This window comes from Pecten maximus, chromosome 1, assembly GCF_902652985.1.
Source record: "Pecten maximus chromosome 1, xPecMax1.1, whole genome shotgun sequence".
NCBI lineage: Eukaryota > Metazoa > Mollusca > Bivalvia > Pectinida > Pectinidae > Pecten > Pecten maximus.
In genome coordinates, this window is record NC_047015.1 from 6,144,835 (window position 1) to 6,166,617 (window position 21,783).

General features: G+C 39.5%; 1 protein-coding gene and 1 long non-coding RNA gene across 4 annotated transcripts in view; one reads left to right on the top strand and one right to left on the bottom strand.

The window, feature by feature from the left end:
* Positions 1-21,783, top strand: part of LOC117323267 (EF-hand calcium-binding domain-containing protein 6-like) — a 38,312-nt gene that overhangs the window by 14,777 nt on the left and 1,752 nt on the right. The window contains exons 2-15 of one of the 3 annotated variants that reach the window (XM_033878386.1): positions 2,763-2,863; positions 3,817-3,914; positions 4,732-4,986; positions 5,809-5,946; positions 6,908-7,032; positions 7,455-7,529; positions 11,762-11,910; positions 12,709-12,917; positions 16,900-17,010; positions 17,397-17,573; positions 17,839-18,138; positions 18,413-18,656; positions 21,002-21,174; positions 21,353-21,524. In XM_033878386.1, the coding sequence (XP_033734277.1) occupies positions 2,763-2,863; positions 3,817-3,914; positions 4,732-4,986; positions 5,809-5,946; positions 6,908-7,032; positions 7,455-7,529; positions 11,762-11,910; positions 12,709-12,917; positions 16,900-17,010; positions 17,397-17,573; positions 17,839-18,138; positions 18,413-18,656; positions 21,002-21,174; positions 21,353-21,524 (2,327 nt within the window). The remainder of the gene's footprint in view (positions 1-2,762; positions 2,864-3,816; positions 3,915-4,731; positions 4,987-5,808; positions 5,947-6,907; positions 7,033-7,454; positions 7,530-11,761; positions 11,911-12,708; positions 12,918-16,899; positions 17,011-17,396; positions 17,574-17,838; positions 18,139-18,412; positions 18,657-21,001; positions 21,175-21,352; positions 21,525-21,783) is intronic. The other 2 variants (XM_033878395.1, XM_033878402.1) reach the window with 2 other exon arrangements.
* LOC117323285 lies at positions 9,500-10,012 on the bottom strand. The gene is made up of 3 exons (XR_004531700.1): positions 9,897-10,012; positions 9,666-9,749; positions 9,500-9,518 (listed from the first exon to the last, which is right to left on the bottom strand). It is a non-coding gene; the product is annotated as an uncharacterized LOC117323285 (long non-coding RNA).

Sequence of the window (21,783 nt, forward strand, 5' to 3'; positions counted from 1 at the left end):
ACCGAACCCTTTGTCAGTATAATGTGACCGGTTGGAGACCAGACCCTTTGTTAGTATAATGTGACCGGTTGGGGACCGGACTCTTTGTCAGTATAATGTGACCGGTTGGGGACCGGACCCTTTGTCAGTACAATGTGACCGGTCAGGGACCGGACCCTTTGTCAGTATAATGTGACCGGTTGGGGACCGGACCCTTTGTTAGTATAATGTGACCGGTTGGGGACATGGCCCTTTGTCAGTATAATGTGACCGGTTGGAGACCGGACTCTTTGTCAGTATATGTGACCGGTTGCGCGGTCATACAATGGTAGGACGACCTCTTTAGTTGGACACAGTCATATAGTATAATTGACCGTTCAGGGACCGGACCCTTTGTCAGTATAATGTGACCGGTTGGAGACCGGACCCTTTTCAGTATAAGTGACCGGTGAGGACCTTTGTCAGTAAAGTGACCTCTAGGACCGACCCTTGTCAGTATAATGTGACCGGTTGGGGACCGGACCCTTTGTCAGTATAATGTGACCGGTTGGGAACCGGACCCTTTGTCAGTATAATGTGACCGGTTGGGGACCGGACCCTTTGTCAGTATAATGTGACCGGCTGGAGATCGGACCCTTTGTCATTATAATGTGACCGGTTGGGGACCGGACCCTTTGTCAGTATAATGTGACCGGTTGGAGACCGATTGTCGTTATGTGATAACACCTTTGCAGTTATATGGTCTCAGGACCGAGACTTTGCCAAATAAGATACTGGTTCAACCGGACCCTTGTCAGTATAATGTACCGGTCAGACGCCTTCTATTGACGATTGTCGTATATGTGGGTTGGACCGATCGTGTATATAATTGACCGCTGGAGACGACTTTGTCAGTATAATGTGACCGGCTGGAGACCGGACCCTTTGTCAGTATAATGTGACCGGTTGGGGACCGGACCCTTTGTCAGTATAATGTGACCGGTTGGGGACCGGACCCTTTGTCAGTATAATGTGACCGGTCAGGGACCGGACCCTTTGTCAGTATAATGTGACCGGTCAGGGACCGGACCCTTTGTCAGTATAATGTGACCGGTTGGGGACCGTATATGGCATTTCAGTGTGATAACACTACATTCGTTTATATGGTCTTCATATGCCAGAATTTCCAAGTGAAGATACTGTTTCCACACACGAATTGGCTATTTCATGGACATATAATAAAATTTAACATGTCTCATGTCTACATAGCCTCCAATCTATTTGACAATAAATCGAAGCTGGTATATGTCTGTACCTAGTCGTGTTATCGATATACTCCCTCTGTGAATGTCGACATCTGTCCTGTTATAGAGTCTTAATAAATAATGTTCACAATCAATATTTTACTGTTCGGACTTAACGTCGTATGCCATTTGCGTTTCCGTCCATGATATATAGAATCATTGTCGGTAGGTCTGTGTAGGTCTATGGCCGGGTGGTCTGTGTAGGTCTATGGCCGGGTGGTCTGTGTAGGTCTATGGCCGGGTGGTCTGTGTAGGTCTATGGCCGGGTGGTCTGTGTAGGTCTATGGCCGGGTAGTCTGTGTAGGTCTATGGCCGGGTGGTTTGTGTAGGTCTATGGCCGGATGGTCTGTGTAGGTCTATGGCCGGGTGGTCTGTGTAGGTCTATGTGAACACTACCATAACCTGATATTGGGCCAGATTGATAGTGTTAAATTTTACTGTGATGTCACGTATACATTGTGCTGACACTGTATGGTCCAGTAATTTGGGCGTGTAATATTTAGTGATATTAGTGATATTTTACGGTCTTGAGACAGATCTTTCCATTTAAAATTTTGTCCGACTATAAATACAAACATTTACTGGTACTGACGCTTCAGCAGTTAAAATGTAAATGTTTTACGGGGTACCTCGTCATAATAAGTGTAAGATGGCAAGGAAATTATACATGTCACATCTACAATCAAGTGAATATAAATATTATATATACTGTTCTCTTTTTATGTGTGTGTTAAACATGTGTGTTGATGTCAAAATACAAACACTCTTGGAACTGGAATCCAATCCGAAATGATTTGCCGGTAATGTTGTGTATTATAAGGTCTATTACTACAGCTTAAGCCTATACCGGACAGTCACATGTATGATACTAATAGAGTAATAGATTATGTTAATAGGATTTGTGGCTGATAACGTACACTGACCGAGCTGTATTGCTAGTCTTAATTGAACTTAGTCGGATTACTGGGTTTACGAACATATCCAATAGTAACAAGACACACTCGGTATTTTTTTTTCTAATAAAATAAAAGTCTTTGTGTAATTAGATAAATGAACATTACATCATGACATAATGACCAAATGATGTCCACGTGACATAGGTATTCACGATATTAATTAACCACAGGCGTCTGTTTCTGGTTAGTATTTATAGTAAACATATATTAGCCACTACTCCTACATTAGGTACATTACATTTTGAATATGACATAAGTAAGCTATTTAATGTGTACAGTAAGGTTGTGTATTACACCGAGATAAAACTGAGATAACCCGTATTAATATCAACGATCAATGTGGACTTACCTCATACGTATTTAAATGCACTTTAAAAGTAGATATTTAAGCAAACTCTTTACGCACACGAATAAATTTCTACATTCTAACAATTCTACATTTAATAAATAAATATAGACGTCAGATAGCACATCATACATAGCCAATAGGTCGAGCATTGATAAGGATACCATAGTGATAAGTATATACATCTATTTTTTCCAGGAAGTCGAGCTGACGTAGTGATGAGCCGAATGGGAGCGGAAAGCCGTGTATCCTCCCGACTGTCCAATGCGTCCACACGTGCAAGATTGGAGGTAGACGAGGTCAGTTTCGCTTTAAACATTGTAATAGGCGATGGTTTGTCGTTTATTGATAATAACTACATGTAATATACTGTGATGGGTTGTCGTTCATTGATAATAACTACATGAAAGATCCAGGGGGGGGGGGGGGTGTGTGTGTCCTGGGGGTCAGGACCCCCTCCCCCTTTTTCGGAGGAGGAAAATCTTTTTATAGCTTTGAGAACAGAAAAAAAATCGCCTCGCGCCTACGGCGCTCGCATTATCACTAACTTACTGGACCCCCCCCCCCCCCCTTTTTCGAAAATCCTTGATCCGCGCCTGGATGTCGTTCATTGACAATAACTTCATGTACTATGCTGTGATGGTTTGTCGTTCATTGACGATAAATACATGTAATATGCTGTGGAGGTTTGTCGTTCACTGACGATAATTACATGTAATATGCTGTGATGGTTTGTCGTTCATTGACGATAATTACATGTAATATGCTTTGATGGTTTGTCGTTCATTGACGATAAATACATGTAATATGCTGTGGATGTTTGTCGTTTATTGACGAGAAACACATTTTTGTTTCATTGTGGTACATTCGTCAATAGCATGCTTTTATTTGGCGATGCACAGACTCTACATTCTTAAGAATTATATACGAAAATCTAGATACATTTTATGAATGTACAATATAATGATTATGTAACTCACCTTTTTCGATGAATGAGAGAATACCATTGATATTCCTTAGAAGTATTAACAATATCATTCTATCGACACGGCAGTAGTAATACTCTATAGAAATAACACAGTTGTATCTATATTTCAATATTATGTTTTATGTATTCATTATTATGTTGTATGTATTCATTATTATGTTGTATGTATTCAATATTATGTTGTATGTATTCATTATTATGTTGTATGTATTCATTATTATGTTGTATGTATTCATTATTATGTTGTATGTATTCATTATTCAGATTGAGGCGAAACTGAGACAGAAGATGAGAGGAAGCTTCTATGAAGTAAAGAAAAGGTTCAAAGACATGGACCCAGAACAGAAAGGAAATGTATCACGGTAAGATAACTCATGTTACGACATTGTAAACATGAAAAGGAATTACTGACATCACAACTGAAATTCCATATTATGTTAATATTTATTTCTTTTATATGTTTATATACACAAAGTGTTTCTCTTATATATATATATATATTTCATGTTATGTCATTGTAGATATAGATATACAGGTTATGACATTCCCCTCATATAGTCATGTCTCCCCTCATATAATCATATCTCCCCTCAAATAGCCATGTCTGCCCTCATATAGTCATGTCTGCCCTCATATAGTCATGTTCCCCTCATATAGCCATGTCTGCCCTCATATAGTCATGTCTGCCCTCATATAGTCATGTCTGCCCTCATATATTCATGTCTGCCCTCATATAGCCATGTCTGCCCTCATATATTCATGTCTGCCCTCATATATTCATGTCTGCCCTCATATAGTCATGTCTGCTCTCATATAGTCATGTCTGCCCTCATATAGTCATGCTTCCCCTCATATATTCATGTCTGCCCTCATATAGTCATGCTTCCCCTCACGTAGTCATGTCTGCCCTCATATATTCATGTCTGCCCTCATATAGTCATGCTTCCCCTCATATAGTCATGTCTCCCCTCATATAGTCATGCTTCCCCTCTCGTAGTCATTGTCTGCCCTCATATAGTCATGTCTCCCTCATATAGTCATGCTTCCCCTCATATAGTCATTTCTCCTTGTCTTTTCACTCTGTCATGTCCTCATCGCTGCAATCACTGTTCTTGTCGACTTTTGGTCATCAAGTCACCTGTCTTTTCGTTTTATGATCCGTCGCGTGTCTACTTACAGGGAAGCTCTTCACAGGATTCTGGTGACCATCCTAGCGACAGAGATGGGACAGTCTGTCTTTAACCGATTGATGGACCGGTTCGGATTCTCTGACCGCCAGGTGGTTAATTACACGGAGTTGTTTGCACATTTCCGTGAGATGCCTGATGACTACCCTCAGTGGATGGACCCCGTCCAGAGGAACTACACCTCGGACAAAGCCTCCATGACCTGTAGTGAGGTTCACGCCCAGCTCAGAGAGAAGGCCAAGCAGAGGTGTGTGCGAGTTTAATACTGTTTAATCACTAGCAGTATTGTCGAGACAGACTTACCTGTTACAGTTTAATCACTAGCAGTATTGTCGAGACAGACTTACCTGTTACAGTTTAATCACTAGCAGTATTGTCGAGACAGACTTACCTGTTACAGTTTAATCACTGGCAGTATTGTCGAGATAGACTTACCTGTTACAGTTTAATCACTAGCAGTATTGTCGAGATAGACTTACCTGTTACAGTTTAATCACTAGCAGTATTGTCGAGATAGACTTACCTGTTACATTTTAATCACTAGCAGTATTGTCCAGATAGACTTACCAGTTACAGTTTAATCACTAGCAGTATTGTCGAGATAGACTTACCTGTTACAGTTTAATCACTAGCAGTATTGTCGAGATAGACTTACCTGTTACAGTTTAATCACTAGCAGTATTGTCCAGATAGACTTACCTGTTACAGTTCAATCACTAGCAGTATTGTCGAGATAGACTTACCTGTTACAGTTTAATCACTAGCAGTATTGTCGAGATAGACTTACCTGTCTCGCCGTCGTCCGTGACAGATATAAGGTCGAAGCACTATCTTCTAAAGAGGAGAGAGGACAGATTAGAAAAAAGATCAATCAGATGTTAATACAGTTGATAATAAACACAATGGAGGAAGGTACACAGTCAATATATCATTAAATCATATATAAATCATACACTGAAGATGACACAGGTAAAAAAGACGATTTATGTACAAAGATGACGGGATAAATGTGATTTATCCTCCAAAGCACCTAGGTACAAAGATAATCCCTTCTGTATTTGTCTTTTAGGTTCCTAGATATAGCCGACCTGATTCCACAGATTAACCCTGGAGGTTCCGGTCGGATCCTTAAGTCAGAATTTAGACAAATGTGTAACAAACTAATGTTCTATATGGAAGACTCCGAATTTGAAAAATTATGGAAAAAGTAAGTAAATCTGAATTAGGTAATATTGAACAGGCACGGAAATCTGATACCGTACGGGTGTGTATATTGTATGTAATTGTGTGTTACCGTAGAACTATTGTATGTAATTGTGTGTTACCGTAGAACTATTGTATGTAATTGTGTGTTGTAGAACTATTGTATGTAATTGTGTGTTGTCGTAGAACTATTGTATGTAATTGTGTGTTACCGTAGAACTATTGTATGTAATTGTGTGTTGTCGTAGAACTATTGTATGTAATTGTGTGTTGTAGAACTATTGTATGTAATTGTGTGTTACAGTAGAACTATTGTATGTAATTGTGTGTTACCGTAGAACTATTGTATGTAATTGTGTGTTGTAGAACTATTGTATGTAATTGTGTGTTACAGTAGAACTATTGTATGTAATTGTGTGTTGTAGAACTATTGTATGTAATTGTGTGTTGTAGAACTATTGTATGTAATTGTGTGTTACAGTAGAACTATTGTATGTAATTGTGTGTTGTAGAACTATTGTATGTAATTGTGTGTTACAGTAGAACTATTGTATGTAATTGTGTGTTGTAGAACTATTGTATGTAATTGTGTGTTGTAGAACTATTGTATGTAATTGTGTGTTACCGTAGAACTAGTGTATGTTATTGTGTGTTACAGTAGAACTATTGTATGTAATTGTGTGTTACCGTAGAACTATTGTATGTAATTGTGTGTTACCGTAGAACTATTGTATGTTATTGTGTGTTGTAGAGCTTTGGTATGTAATTGTGTGTTGTTGTTTAAGCCAACAATCAAGGTTCTGAATGGCGCTACACCAGAGATTTTACTAGTTGCGATAGAGATAGATGACTTGATGGAGGGATAATTTGTTACGTGGTGAAGTACGTCGTCACAACCCCTTCACTCGCCACTCTATATTTAACATACATCATTGATCTATTTTATTTGACATTGGTTTTTCCAGGTATGACCCCAAAATCACAGGAACAATTGGAGCAGAGAGACTTCTGAACAGTCTTGGTATAACTTTCCGAAGTGGAACTCCAAATAAAGCTAGGCCCGTCCTGTCTCCGATCCCTGAGCCTGGAGGTAGGAGATGGTTCACTGTAATTCTCATACGTCATCAAATACTCGAAAATATCAATCCGAAAAATGTTTAATTCCTATCCATATCAAAGACCTAGAGACATGATGATTTCATTAAATGAAGTAGGAATTCTGCTTTATCTGACCAGTTGTGTGAATCAGTAATTGTAATATGTTAACAGGTCATAGTTCATGTGTAATCATCTAATATGATTTGTGGACCGTGTAAAAACAGGTCATAGTTCATGTGTAATCATCTAATATGATTTGTGGACCGTGTAAAAACAGGTCATACTTCATGTGTAATTATCTAATATGATTTGTTTGTGATAATAATTTAAAAGGCGATTAACACCACTAAAATTTGTCGCTTTGTGTGGATTGTAATATTAAGTCTGTATTCATCATTTCTCAAAAACATCCAGAACGCAAAAAAAGTAAAAAGAACAAAAACAAAAAGGCTAAAATCGAGGACATACCGGAGCTAGAAGAGTATGGTGGTGAGTTGTGTAAACCTGTCCAAGCCGACACCTCTACCTACTGACAGTACACTGCAGACTTACACACTGACAAAACCAAATATGACAAACTTCTCTATTATCACTCTGAAGTGAAATGTTCCCGATTTGACAAATGTTTCCATAATAGAATGCCATGAGCACTAACTTGTAAGTTTGTGAAAAACTTGTAATTAAGATTTCTTCAGAATTTTCAAAATGTGTTAGAAATTTGAGTAGTATTTATTTGACATACGCATAACTTTGACAGGAGTAAACCATGCACTTTTCTATTTGCATGTTGTCACCAATTACTAACACTGTCTTCGGTACTACATAATACCTCCCTTTAAACCCTCACGAGACTTCTCTCCCTTGCCCACACTACCGTCGTTTTTACTCGATGATACCCCCTACCAGAGTTCCAGGATATCTTTAAACACCGTACTGTCCGTCATTGTCCAGTATGATTCCACTCTCTTGTCCAGGAAACCCTCCTCCGTATTCTATGAAATATTTCCTGGTGAAGTATCTCCCATACCTGACCTAGTACATCCCATTCCTGGTCTGGAAAATCCCCTACCTTGCCTTGTATATCGCCTACCTGGCCTAGTATAACTCCTGCCTGGCCTTGCATATTTCCTTCCTAGCCTAGTATATACCCCCCCCCCCCCCCCCCCCCACCCCCCTGGCCGCCTGGTATATCACCTTCCTGTCCTAGTATATCACCTACATGGCCTTGTTTATCCCCTACCTGGCCTAGTATACCCCTTCCTGGCCTAGTATATCGCCTTCCTGGCCTAGTATACCCCCTGCCTGGCCTAGTATCTCCCATTCCTGGCCTAGTATCTCCCCTTCCTGTCCTAGTATCTCCCCTACCTGGCCTAGTATCTCCCCTTCCTGGCCTAGTATTTACCCTGCCTGGCCTAGTATCTCCCCTACCTGGCCTAGTATTTACCCTGCCTGGCCTAGTATCTCCCCTACCTGGCCTAGTATTTACCCTGCCTGGCCTAGTATTTACCCTGCCTGGCCTAGTATCTCCCCTACCTGGCCTAGTATTTACCCTGCCTGGCCTAGTATCTCCCACACCTGGCCTAGTATTTACCCTGCCTGGCCTAGTATTTACCCTGCCTGGCCTAGTATCTCCCCTACCTGGCCTAGTATTTACCCTGCCTGGCCTAGTATTTACCCTGCCTGGCCTAGTATCTCCCCTACCTGGCCTAGTATCTCCCCTACCTGGCCTAGTATTTACCCTGCCTGGCCTAGTATCTCCCCTACCTGGCCTAGTATTTACCCTGCCTGGCCTAGTATTTACCCTACCTGGCCTAGTATTTACCCTGCCTGGCCTAGTATTTACTCTACCTGGCCTAGTATCTCCCCTACCTGGCCTAGTATCTCCCCTACCTGGCCTAGTATTTACCCTGCCTGGCCTAGTATCTCCCCTACCTGGCCTAGTATTTACCCTGCCTGGCCTAGTATTTACCCTACCTGGCCTAGTATTTACCCTGCCTGGCCTAGTATTTACCCTACCTGGCCTAGTATTTACCCTGCCTGGCCTAGTATCTCCCCTACCTGGCCTAGTATTTACCCTGCCTGGCCTAATATCTCCCCTACCTGGCCTAGTATTTACCCTGCCTGGCCTAGTATCTCCCCAACCTGGCCTAGTATTTACCCTGCCTGGCCTAATATCTCTCCCACCTGGCCTAGTATTTACCCTTCCTGGCCTAGTATTTACCCTGCCTGGCCTAATATCTCCCCCACCTGGCCTAGTATTTACCCTTCCTGGCCTAGTATTTATCCTGCCTGGCCTAATATCTCTCCCACCTGGCCTAGTATTTACCCTACCTGGCCTAGTATTTATCCTGCCTGGCCTAATATCTCCCCCACCTGGCCTAGTATTTACCCTTCCTGGCCTAGTATTTACCCTGCCTGGCCTAATATCTCCCACACCTGGCCTAGTATTTACCCTTCCTGGCCTAGTATTTACCCTGCCTGGCCTAATATCTCCCCCACCTGGCCTAGTATTTACCCTTCCTGGCCTAGTATTTATCCTGCCTGGCCTAATATCTCCCACACCTGGCCTAGTATTTACCCTACCTGGCCTAGTATTTATCCTGCCTGGCCTAATATCTCCCACACCTGGCCTAGTATCTCCCCTACCTGGCCTAGTATTTACCCTGCCTGGCCTAGTATTTACCCTACCTGGCCTAGTATTTACCCTGCCTGGCCTAATATCTCCCACACCTGGCCTAGTATTTACCCTTCCTGGCCTAGTATTTATCCTGCCTGGCCTAATATCTCCCCCACCTGGCCTAGTATTTACCCTACCTGGCCTAGTATTTACCCTGCCTGGCCTAATATCTCCCACACCTGGCCTAGTATTTACCCTGCCTGGCCTAATATCTCCCACACCTGGCCTAGTATTTACCCTTCCTGGCCTAGTATTTACCCTTCCTGGCCTAGTATTTATCCTGCCTGGCCTAATATCTCCCCCACCTGGCCTAGTATTTACCCTTCCTGGCCTGGTATTTACCCTGCCTGGCCTAATATCTCCCACACCTGGCCTAGTATTTACCCTTCCTGGCCTAGTATTTACCCTGCCTGGCCTAGTATTTATCCTGCCTGGCCAAAAGAAAGCATGCTTTCACCCTTAGACAATTCAGCATACTTTCGCCCTGAGCCAATTTAGCATGCTTTTAACCTGAACTAAGGCTATTCAGCATGCTTTCTCCTGAGGCTGTTCAGTGTGTTTTCACCCTGTGGCTATTCAGCATACTCTCGCCCTGAGACTAGTCGACTTGTTTTCTGCCTGGGGCTAGTCGACGTGTTTTCTGCCTGGGGCTAGTCGACGTGTTTTTTGCCTGGGGCTAGTCGACGTGTTTTCTGCCTGGGGCTATTCAGCATGCGTTCAGGTTTAATGACTGTCACTGCTATACCTGTAGGGTTTTGGGACCATTATGTCGCGGTCAATTGTCTGATGAAGGTGAAAACATGCACATTGATAATATCACTGGTTTTGCTATATAATTCAAATAAGTTTAATTGCCAATCATGGGATTTATACATGCCCACGAATATGGTTTGATCGGTTTGGTACAGTTTGTGACATGCGTGTTGTAACAGTAGTTTGAGACTCGGGTGTGGACAGGATTACGGACGTGTGCCCAGTAGGCGTTTGACATTCGGAAACTCTTTACTGGTGTGCGTTTTGTTATATATACATATATTTTCAGGTGTTATGGGTTTTGTTTTAAATGTTTATATGATTAACTTCCTTTAAATGAATACTTTATCTATGTCATTTAGATCTAAATGTCATGCTTTGAGGGGCCATCTGATACCCACTAACGTATTTCTGTATTATCATTCCCGTCCCGAAAGGGCTGTACATTTTACCATTAATTGTGATAGACTGTAGATTTATAAACTTTAAGAGTAATAACATCCATTTAGATACGAGTTTTTTGCTACAGGATGGTCAGAATGTTTGCTTTTTGAATATTTGTGGAAGATAGTTTTCACTTTTTTCACATTGAAATTATTAACGTAATTTCATTGAATAATAATCATTGTAAAGTGACCAATTCCCTGTTAAAAGTTGAAGCATATTCAAACTGCTTCACTTCCTACTGCCGTAGCCGTCGTGAAGTTGTATTTCTGGATGGTAATATTTGTTCTCAGATGTTACTGGTAACCTACCCTCTGGAATCTCTCTCTTTCTCATCAGAATTATTTTATTCATGTGCATGACGTATAGTTTTAGAGGAATTTTGACCATTTATATATACTTATATTTACAATGTGCTATTTTATTTTAATATTTATCTTTTTCTTCTTTTAAAAAAAAATTATTTCTTGATTTTTTTTTTTTTAATTTATTGTTATCTCAAAATTGTTTTGATTAAACTTTTGTCCTTTAATCTCTAATTCATCAAAGCGTACTTTTATATTAACACTCACATATAATCATTCAAAAGCATGTTCATCTTTCCTGGAAGGAATATTTTATGAAATGTGACTGAAATATTTCGCTTAAAACATTATCATTGAGTGTAATTGATATCAAATGCTTACAGATAAGAAATGTGGACACGATCTTTGATAATTATGATAACATTGATATAAAGTGCGAATCATTTTGAACAAGAAGTTTTAAACGGCAAACAAAAAAGTGTATGACGCCTGCTCTGATGTGTCAGACCAGAACCACTAATCCACAATATTTGTGTTCCCAGGCTCAAACTCCAATCGGTCACCCCGCCGGAAGGAGATAGAAAGAAAACAGTCATTAGATGTGGAGAGATGGATGAAGAATAAATTCCGAGAGGGCTGCCACACCATGAAGGAAGCTTTTGAGGCGAAGGACGAAAAGAATTCGGGAGTTGTACGTACTTTGTCTAACTGTTATCGGCTATTGCGGTCCGTACATATTCTCGCCATGTCGTTGGATTTGTGATAAATAATGTATATTGTACTGGATTGTTATAATATTATAACAGCCCTTCTCTGATTGGCATTTACTTTCACAACCATTTTCATGACAACCGACGACACTTTTTGATAGTCAACTTTCCTTAACATCCCCTCTGATCGGTGATACCACCTTCCGACAAATCCCTTTCGTGGACAACTCCTTTCCTTGAAACCCACATTTCCTTTTCCTTAACAAGTCCGTCTCCTTGACAACCACATTACCTTAACAAATCCACTCATTAACAGCCGTATTTCGAGGACAACTCTTACTGATAATCGCATTTCCTTGACAACTCCCTCTCTTTGACGACATTGTTTCTTTAATTATTGCTTCTTCTTGACAACATAAATTCAACACCTCCCTCTCCTGGACAACAAAATTTCCTTGGGAACTCCCTCTCCCTGACAGTCTTTTCTTGATGACTGATTTACAATCAGCCTTCTGAGAAATCCCTGTCCTTGACAACTCCCTCTCCTTGGTCTTATCGCCTTTATTGCCTCGTCGCTATCATCCTGTCATAACAGTCACGTCTCTTTGGTTATCTCCTTGACAATAACCAGCTTTTCTGGTGATTTGATATGAAATTTCACGATATGCAAATAATATCTCCAACTTTTGATAGGATGTTATGAAAGGTTGGGTTATTGTCCTTTAATGACTTCTTTGCGTTTTTTGATTTTTAAAAGAGTAAAACTATTCGTTTGACAGGTGGCCTTTGACGACTTCCTGAGTGTACTGTCGACCTATGGCCTAACTTTAGAGAAGAAGCTCCTGGCAGCCTTTCTATCCCGATGTAGTGTCCAGGCTCGGCGAGAGGGTGTCCCGTACAGGGAGTTCCTCCATCGTTTCCAGGACCGATCAGAGACCGGCATGACTCACAACATCCTCACCAACAACAAACACAGGCTAGTCAGACTGTTAGTTTTCACTGTTCCATTACAGAGTTGTACACTTGTGTGCCTGGTGTGAGCTGTCTCCTTCTCAGTGTACACACCATCTACTGTAGCACTCGGTGTGTACCAACTCTTCACCATGACGCTTTCATCGCCATGGAGACGTGCTGTCCTTGTGGATGTATGGTTCTGCTGTAGTGACCCGATAGATACAGTAGTTACCACGGTTACTGTCTGTAATATAGAACGTCTTTTATTAGTAAATTATCTTATACCATTCGTAGTGTCATTCATGATCTACTTTAATATATATTCTTGGATTTTAGCAATCCATGCATATGTGATCTATATAGCTTCGAAAAAGCTATGCTTTACCATTTTGGAGAATAGATTAGTTCATGTACCAACATTTTGCGTAGCCTCGATGCCATATCAGACAGGTATCAGTATTTCTATCTGTAGTTCATTGTGTCCCTGTAGTTTTACTCTATCGCTATGGCGGTCTGTTATGACAAGCTGGACAGTTTATATGACTACTAGTGTAGAAGGGAGATAACTGGTGGTATTGATTTGTAGCTTTCTGTTTTGCTATACTGATTATCAAATATCGTTAACTTTGTATCGCCTGTTCGCCAAGAAATCATTATAATCGTATGACCCAATATTACACAATACCTCTTTTAAAGGATTAATGATAACCAGGTACAATGGACTTTTCTAACTTTCCCTATGGTATAAAGTTCATGTGGCATTTGCACTCCACGTCATTTTCTGTCATATAGTCGAGTTTCCCCAATTGTACCTCTGTGGTGAAGTACTTAACACTTTAATAATTTACTGTTTTAACTGTATGTCTTACTCTCATACTTACACAGATCTATCATCAAAATCATAATATAACCTCAATTCTTTTATTGTTTCGATATAATTAGAAACAGTTTTTAATTGTGGAAACGCAATACTGTATATTGAAAATTAAAAGGCGTATTGTAAACATGCTATTGAGAACGTTACGTTGTGATCAGGTTTTCATACTGTAAAAAAGACGCTACAAACATTATCAAACTTAATGTTCTTAGAACAAACACACTGAAAACCCTATTGATATTTTATTTAAGGGACACGTGATCAGTTTAACATGATGCTAGACACTAGTATTTATGCTTATACAATTGGACAACAGTCCTAGGCCTTTGACAACAACTATTACCAGTATTTTCATGTTTATTCTAGCATCAAAACTTCCTCTGTTGAACATTTATATGATAGCATATAAAATTAATGTTTTCTGGAGGACGTCCGAATTATTAGCACCTTACTAACTTCCATAATGTAAATATAACTGTGATGACTATATGCTAATGACAGATAATAAGTAGCGTCTCCTTGCTGAACACTGTCTAACAGAACTATACTCGGGACCAACATTATTTTACACTCTCTAAGATTATTGTACTTTGGAACAACATTGTTTTAAAATGTCTAACAGAACTATACTCGGGACCAACATTGTTTTACACTGTCTAACAGGATTGTACTAGGGTTCGACATTGTTTTACACTGTCTAACAGGATTGTACTAGGGTTCGACATTGTTTTACACTGTCTAACAGAACTGTACTAGGGTTCGACATTGTTTTACACTGTCTAACAGAACTGTACTAGGGAACAACTTGTTTTACACTGTCTAACAGAACTGTACTAGGATTCGACATTGTTTTACACTGTCTAACAGAACTGTACTAGGGTTCGACATTGTTTTACACTGTCTAACAGAATTGTACTAGGGAACAACTTGTTTTACACTGTCTAACAGAACTGTACTAGGATTCGACATTGTTTTACACTGTCTAACAGAATTGTACTAGGGTTCGACATTGTTTTACACTGTCTAACAGAATTGTACTAGGGTTCGACATTGTTTTACACTGTCTAACAGAATTGTACTAGGGAACAACTTGTTTTACACTGTCTAACAGAACTGTACTAGGATTCGACATTGTTTTACACTGTCTAACAGAATTGTACTAGGGTTCGACATTGTTTTACACTGTCTAACAGAATTGTACTAGGGTTCGACATTGTTTTACACTGTCTAACAGGATTGTACTAGGGTTCGACATTGTTTTACACTGTCTAACAGAATTGTACTAGGGTTCGACATTGTTTTACACTGTCTAACAGAATTGTACTAGGGAACAACTTGTTTTACACTGTCTAACAGAACTGTACTAGGATTCGACATTGTTTTACACTGTCTAACAGAACTGTACTAGGATTCGACATTGTTTTACACTGTCTAACAGAACTGTACTAGGATTCGACATTGTTTTACACTGTCTAACAGAACTGTACTAGGGTTCGACATTGTTTTACACTGTCTAACAGAACTGTACTAGGGTTCGACATTGTTTTACACTGTCTAACAGAATTGTACTAGGGTTCGACATTGTTTTACACTGTCTAACAGAACTGTACTAGGATTCGACATTGTTTTACACTGTCTAACAGAACTGTACTAGGATTCGACATTGTTTTACACTGTCTAACAGAATTGTACTAGGGTTCGACATTGTTTTACACTGTCTAACAGAACTGTACTAGGGTTCGACATTGTTTTACACTGTCTAACAGAACTGTACTAGGGTTCGACATTGTTTTACACTGTCTAACAGAACTGTACTAGGGTTCGACATTGTTTTACACTGTCTAACAGAACTATACTCGGGACCAACATTGTTTTACACTGTCTAACAGAACTGTACTAGGGTTCGACATTGTTTTACACTGTCTAACAGAATTGTACTAGGGTTCGACATTGTTTTACACTGTCTAACAGAACTGTACTAGGGTTCGACATTGTTTTACACTGTCTAACAGAACTGTACTAGGGTTCGACATTGTTTTACACTGTCTAACAGAATTGTACTAGGGTTCGACATTGTTTTACACTGTCTAACAGAATTGTACTAGGGTTCGACATTGTTTTACACTGTCTAACAGAATTGTACTAGGGTTCGACATTGTTTTACACTGTCTAACAGAATTGTACTAGGGTTCGACATTGTTTTACACTGTCTAACAGAATTGTACTAGGGTTCGACATTGTTTTACACTGTCTAACAGAACTGTACTAGGATTCGACATTGTTTTACACTGTCTAACAGAATTGTACTAGGGTTCGACATTGTTTTACACTGTCTAACAGAACTGTACTAGGGTTCGACATTGTTTTACACTGTCTAACAGAACTATACTCGGGACCAACATTGTTTTACACTGTCTAACAGAACTGTACTAGGATTCGACATTGTTTTACACTGTCTAACAGAACTGTACTAGGATTCGACATTGTTTTACACTGTCTAACAGAATTGTACTAGGGTTCGACATTGTTTTACACTGTCTAACAGAATTGTACTAGGGTTCGACATTGTTTTACACTGTCTAACAGAATTGTACTAGGGTTCGACATTGTTTTACACTGTCTAACAGAATTGTACTAGGGTTCGACATTGTTTTACACTGTCTAACAGAATTGTACTAGGGTTCGACATTGTTTTACACTGTCTAACAGAATTGTACTAGGGTTCGACATTGTTTTACACTGTCTAACAGAACTGTACTAGGGTTCGACATTGTTTTACACTGTCTAACAGAACTGTACTAGGGTTCGACATTGTTTTACACTGTCTAACAGAACTGTACTAGGGTTCGACATTGTTTTACACTGTCTAACAGAATTGTACTAGGGTTCGACATTGTTTTACACTGTCTAACAGAACTGTACTAGGGTTCGACATTGTTTTACACTGTCTAACAGAACTGTACTAGGGTTCGACATTGTTTTACACTGTCTAACAGAACTGTACTAGGGTTCGACATTGTTTTACACTGTCTAACAGAATTGTACTAGGGTTCGACATTGTTTTACACTGTCTAACAGAATTGTACTAGGGAACAACTTGTTTTACACTGTCTAACAGGATCTGTTTATGGGGTTACAGGGTGAACAAGCGTCCTGACAGCCCAGGGGCTGGTTCTACCATGAGCAGCATCGAAGTGCAGTTGATGAATATGTTCCAGAGGGACTTCCTGGCATTGCTTGGCACATTCAAGTATGTATGACCTCGACGTCTATAACAAAAGGGACACCAGCTTGTGTCTCGATCATACATAATGCTGATTGAAATGTGTGTTGAAGACATGTTCTATGCTTCCATCTAAAGTCTGCATTTTTTTCTGAATCAAATCACATCATATTGTAACTATATCACTGTAAAATGCCTTTCATATGGTATTTGTATTATAGTTCTGTTCCAAATAAGTGTTAACCAAGTAATTTTAAATTGAACATTATTTTGAACCTTTAGATCTTACATTAATGTCGGATCGTCAGATTGTAGACGACGTCTTCACCTGACCAAAACTTGTTAAGTTTGGGTACAGCTTTCATTTTATTGTGTAATAGAAAAATGTCATCTAATAAATGTTTGTATTATAGGAGTATAGACAAACTGGGTATGAACGTGATTAGCCAGGAGGAATTCCGGGCAGCCATGGAAAGCAAATTCCAGTTCCATCTCACTGATCCACAATTTGAGCATTTCGTAGATAAACTCCCTCTGGATGAAGATGGAAATGTCAAATATGCAGATTTCATGCAGCATTTTGACACAAAGTAAGTGTTGTTTTGTTTCAAATTAAGGAAAACTACATCTCTATCAACACCAATATCCATAAAATATAGTACTGTTTGTCATCAACGTACTTACCTTTCATCTTCCCTTTTAAGCATATTTCTAGAGAAATTAGAAAATTTTAATTAATATTTGTAGTTGAAAGTTTATAATTATTCCTTTTTATTAGAAAGATGTCTGAATATTCTGACGATAGATAAATTATCCTCCCAAACACAAACAGTAATGTCTTCTGATCGTTCCCAGGGGTCTTGCACCAAGTTTGTTTGAGACTCAAAACAAAACAGACGCTCCTGTTGTCGTGAATGGTGGACCTGGGGCTGCCATGGCACCAGTTGAAGAGGCGATGGAAGTTGACCCTGACCTCGAGCTTGATGAGGCATTGGATAATTTCGGTGTCAATAGACGTGCTCCCCAAGAGCTCTTCAGTACTATTAAAGATCTACTCAACAGGAGGTTCCAAGACGTAGAAAAGGCATTTTATGCACAAGACGAAATTAATTCTAGACGATTATCACAAGAAACGTTCTACCAGCTTATGAAAAAGTAAGCTTGTTTGATTTCTTTAAACATCAAGTCTACTCCATTGTCGTACTTTAATCTCAAATATTGTTTATTTTGGAAGAGACTACTAATTAAGTGACAAAACTGCAATGCTTATGAAGAAATTTTGATCAATGTAATACATATTTTAAAATAGTTACATTCTTTCTGCAATTCGATATTAGACCAGAATGATATCTTATGCAAATCACCCTACCTGTCCCTTTGGTAGATATCCCATTACATAATGTAGAACACATTCCATTCATAATTTCAGGTTTGATATTCAACCGGAAATTTCCAGAGGCGAAATCAGAGATCTATGGAAGACTTTCATAACAAACACTGACAAAACGCTAGACTACCACCAGTTTGTCCGCCACTTCGGATTCTCCATGCGCTCAGCTGCATTTCCAAACGCCAAAGTCAACCCTCCGAGGAAAGGTGATGCAGATTTCATGCTGCGATCAAGGAAACTCAACTGTGCAGCTGACATGTTACAGGACAACCTTAGGGCTAAGGTAATAATATTGTAAGCTCGTGAGCGAATTCAGGACTATGGTACCTAGATCATTTAACTTTTAGGTAGACTTAGGACTATGGTACCTAGATCATTTAACTTTTAGGTAGACTCAGGACTATGGTACCTAGATCATTTAACTTTTAGGTAGACTTAGGACTATGGTACCTAGATCATTTAACTTTTAGGTAGACTCAGGACTATGGTACCTAGATCATTTAACTTTTAGGTAGACTTAGGACTATGGTACCTAGATCATTTAACTTTTAGGTAGACTTAGGACTATGGTACCTAGATCATTTAACTTTTAGGTAGACTTAGGACTATGGTACCTAGATCATTTAACTTTTAGGTAGACTTAGGACTATGGTACCTAGATCATTTAACTTTTAGGTAGACTTAGGACTATGGTACCTAGATCATTTAACTTTTAGGTAGACTTAGGACTATGGCACCTAGATCATTTAACTTTTAGGTAGACTCAGGACTATGGCACCTAGATCATTTAACTTTTAGGTAGACTTAGGACTATGGTACCTAGATCATTTAACTTTTAGGTAGACTTAGGACTATGGTACCTAGATCATTTAACTTTTAGGTAGACTTAGGACTATGGTACCTAGATCATTTAACTTTTAGGTAGACTCAGGACTATGGTACCTAGATCATTTAACTTTTAGGTAGACTCAGGACTATGGTACCTAGATCATTTAACTTTTAGGTAGACTCAGGACTATGGTACCTAGATCATTTAACTTTTAGGTAGACTCAGGACTATGGTAACTAGGTCACGTAAGGCAGAGTTAGGGCTATGGAAACTAGGCCACTTTACTGTATGGTTAGATTCGAGATTATGGTAACTAGGCCACTTTACTGTATGGTTAGGGTCGAGATTATGGTAACTAGGCCACTTTACTGTATGGTTAGGGTCGGGATTATGGTAACTAGACCACTTTACTGTATGGTTAGATTCGAGATTATGGTAACTAGGCCACTTTACTGTATGGTTAGAGTCGAGATTATGGTAACTAGGCCACTTTACTGTATGGTTAGAGTCGAGATTATGGTAACTAGGCCACTTTACTGTATGGTTAGAGTCGAGATTATGGTAACTAGGCCACTTTACTGTATGGTTAGAGTCGAGATTATGGTAACTAGGCCACTTTACTGTATGGTTAGAGTCGAGATTATGGTAACTAGGCCACTTTACTGTATGGTTAGAGTCGAGATTATGTAACTAGGCCACTTTACTGTATGGTTAGAGTCGAGATTATGTAACTAGGCCACTTTACTTTACAGTAAACTTGGACTATGATACCCAGGTCACTTTACTGTATGGGTAGAGTCGAGATTATGTAACTAGGCCACTTTACTGTATGGTTAGAGTCGCGATTATGTAACTAGGCCACTTTACTGTGTGGTTAGAGTCGGGATTATGGTAACTAGGCCACTTTACTGTATGGTTAGAGTCGAGATTATGTAACTAGGCCACTATACTGTATGGTTAGAGTCGGGACTATGCTGACTAGGCCACTTTACTGTATGGTTAGAGTCGAGATTATGTAACTAGGCCACTTTACTGTATGGTTAGAGTCGAGATTATGTAACTAGGCCACTTTACTGTATGGTTAGGGTCGGGACTATGCTGACTAGGCCACTTTACTTTACAGTAAACTTGGACTATGATAACCAGGTCACTTTACTGTAGGGCAGACGCACGTTAACTAAGCAAATTAGAACATCTAAAATGGTGAAACAGCATCGAAAAATGCCTCGACTTATGATATTTTGTTTTCGATGAGTTATTCTAAGAGTAGATTTTAAAAGTGAATCTTAGATTGTTATCACATCATACCACGTTTAGCATACTTCTTTTTAAAACTACACTAGACATGACAATTCAACGATGGAAATACGAAAAAAATGGGTTTCGATGGAAAGTTATGCTAACAAATGAAACTGATAAATGTTTTGTAACAATTTCAACAGATTATAACATAATAGAAAAGTCAATATGATTCGACATCTAGCATAGCCTACCTAAGTCTTCTCCTTAAAGTGACAACAGGTGGTAAGAAATACAGACATATGTACACATTGACATGATAGATTGATTTAAGGGGAAGCAACTCCTTGAAGTAAGTAGACTTGCTCAATGTTCTAAGAGATAGTAACCCTTAAACTAGGGGTACTTAATTTGAAATACTTGATAGACTATTATTTTGTCAGTTAAGTATTAGACAATAAGCTATTGATATTCATATAAAATAAACTGTTGAGCATGAATATTTGTTGATGTTGAATGTATTCCCCAACAATTGTAACTCTATCATTACTGTGTAACAGGTGGATTATATGTGGGAGGACCTACGGAAGGAGTTCGTAGCCATGGATCCCTATGGTACCGGGTTTGTACAGAGAGACGAGTTCCGGGAACTCCTTACTGAGCTCTGTGTCCACCTCAGCGACTACGAAGTCAACATGCTCTGTAACAAATTCGAGATCAGGAAAGATGGAAGGTAAGTACTTTGATGACAAAACAAAGCTCACGTACCTCTACACCATCTAACAATTTTAGTGTTTAAAACATTATTCTATGTATTTTTCTTTTAAATTGAATTTTTCATTACGAACGGTATAAACAGTATCCTCTCTAATCATTTGATATATGTGTGTTTTGTTATTTTACCATTCTAGGGTTAACTATATCGAGTTCCTGAAGCCCTTCGCACTGAGAAAGCAGGTGTGGCGCCATGGTAACAACATGCTGTCCCTTCTTCAGCATCCACAGCCAGAACTGCCCATCACAGACATTGTGGAACCCCCACAGAAGGGACTCCACGGTATCACAGCCAAACTAAGGCAGAAGGTATGAAATTCCGCGTAGTATGTTTTTGTTTAAAATGTTTTAGTATAAAACTGTCATCACGAGATTGAGACAAGCCATGTTCTCTTATAAATGATTCATTAATGATTCTTCTGTGACTCTTTAGGTGTTTTGGGGCCACCATGACTCCAATTCAGACTATATAGGTAAATAAATCCACCCCGGCCAAATCGATGTGCAATCATAGAACGGGGAGGCCATATAAGATATCTAAAATGTGTTCATGGGGAAATGCAGGCTT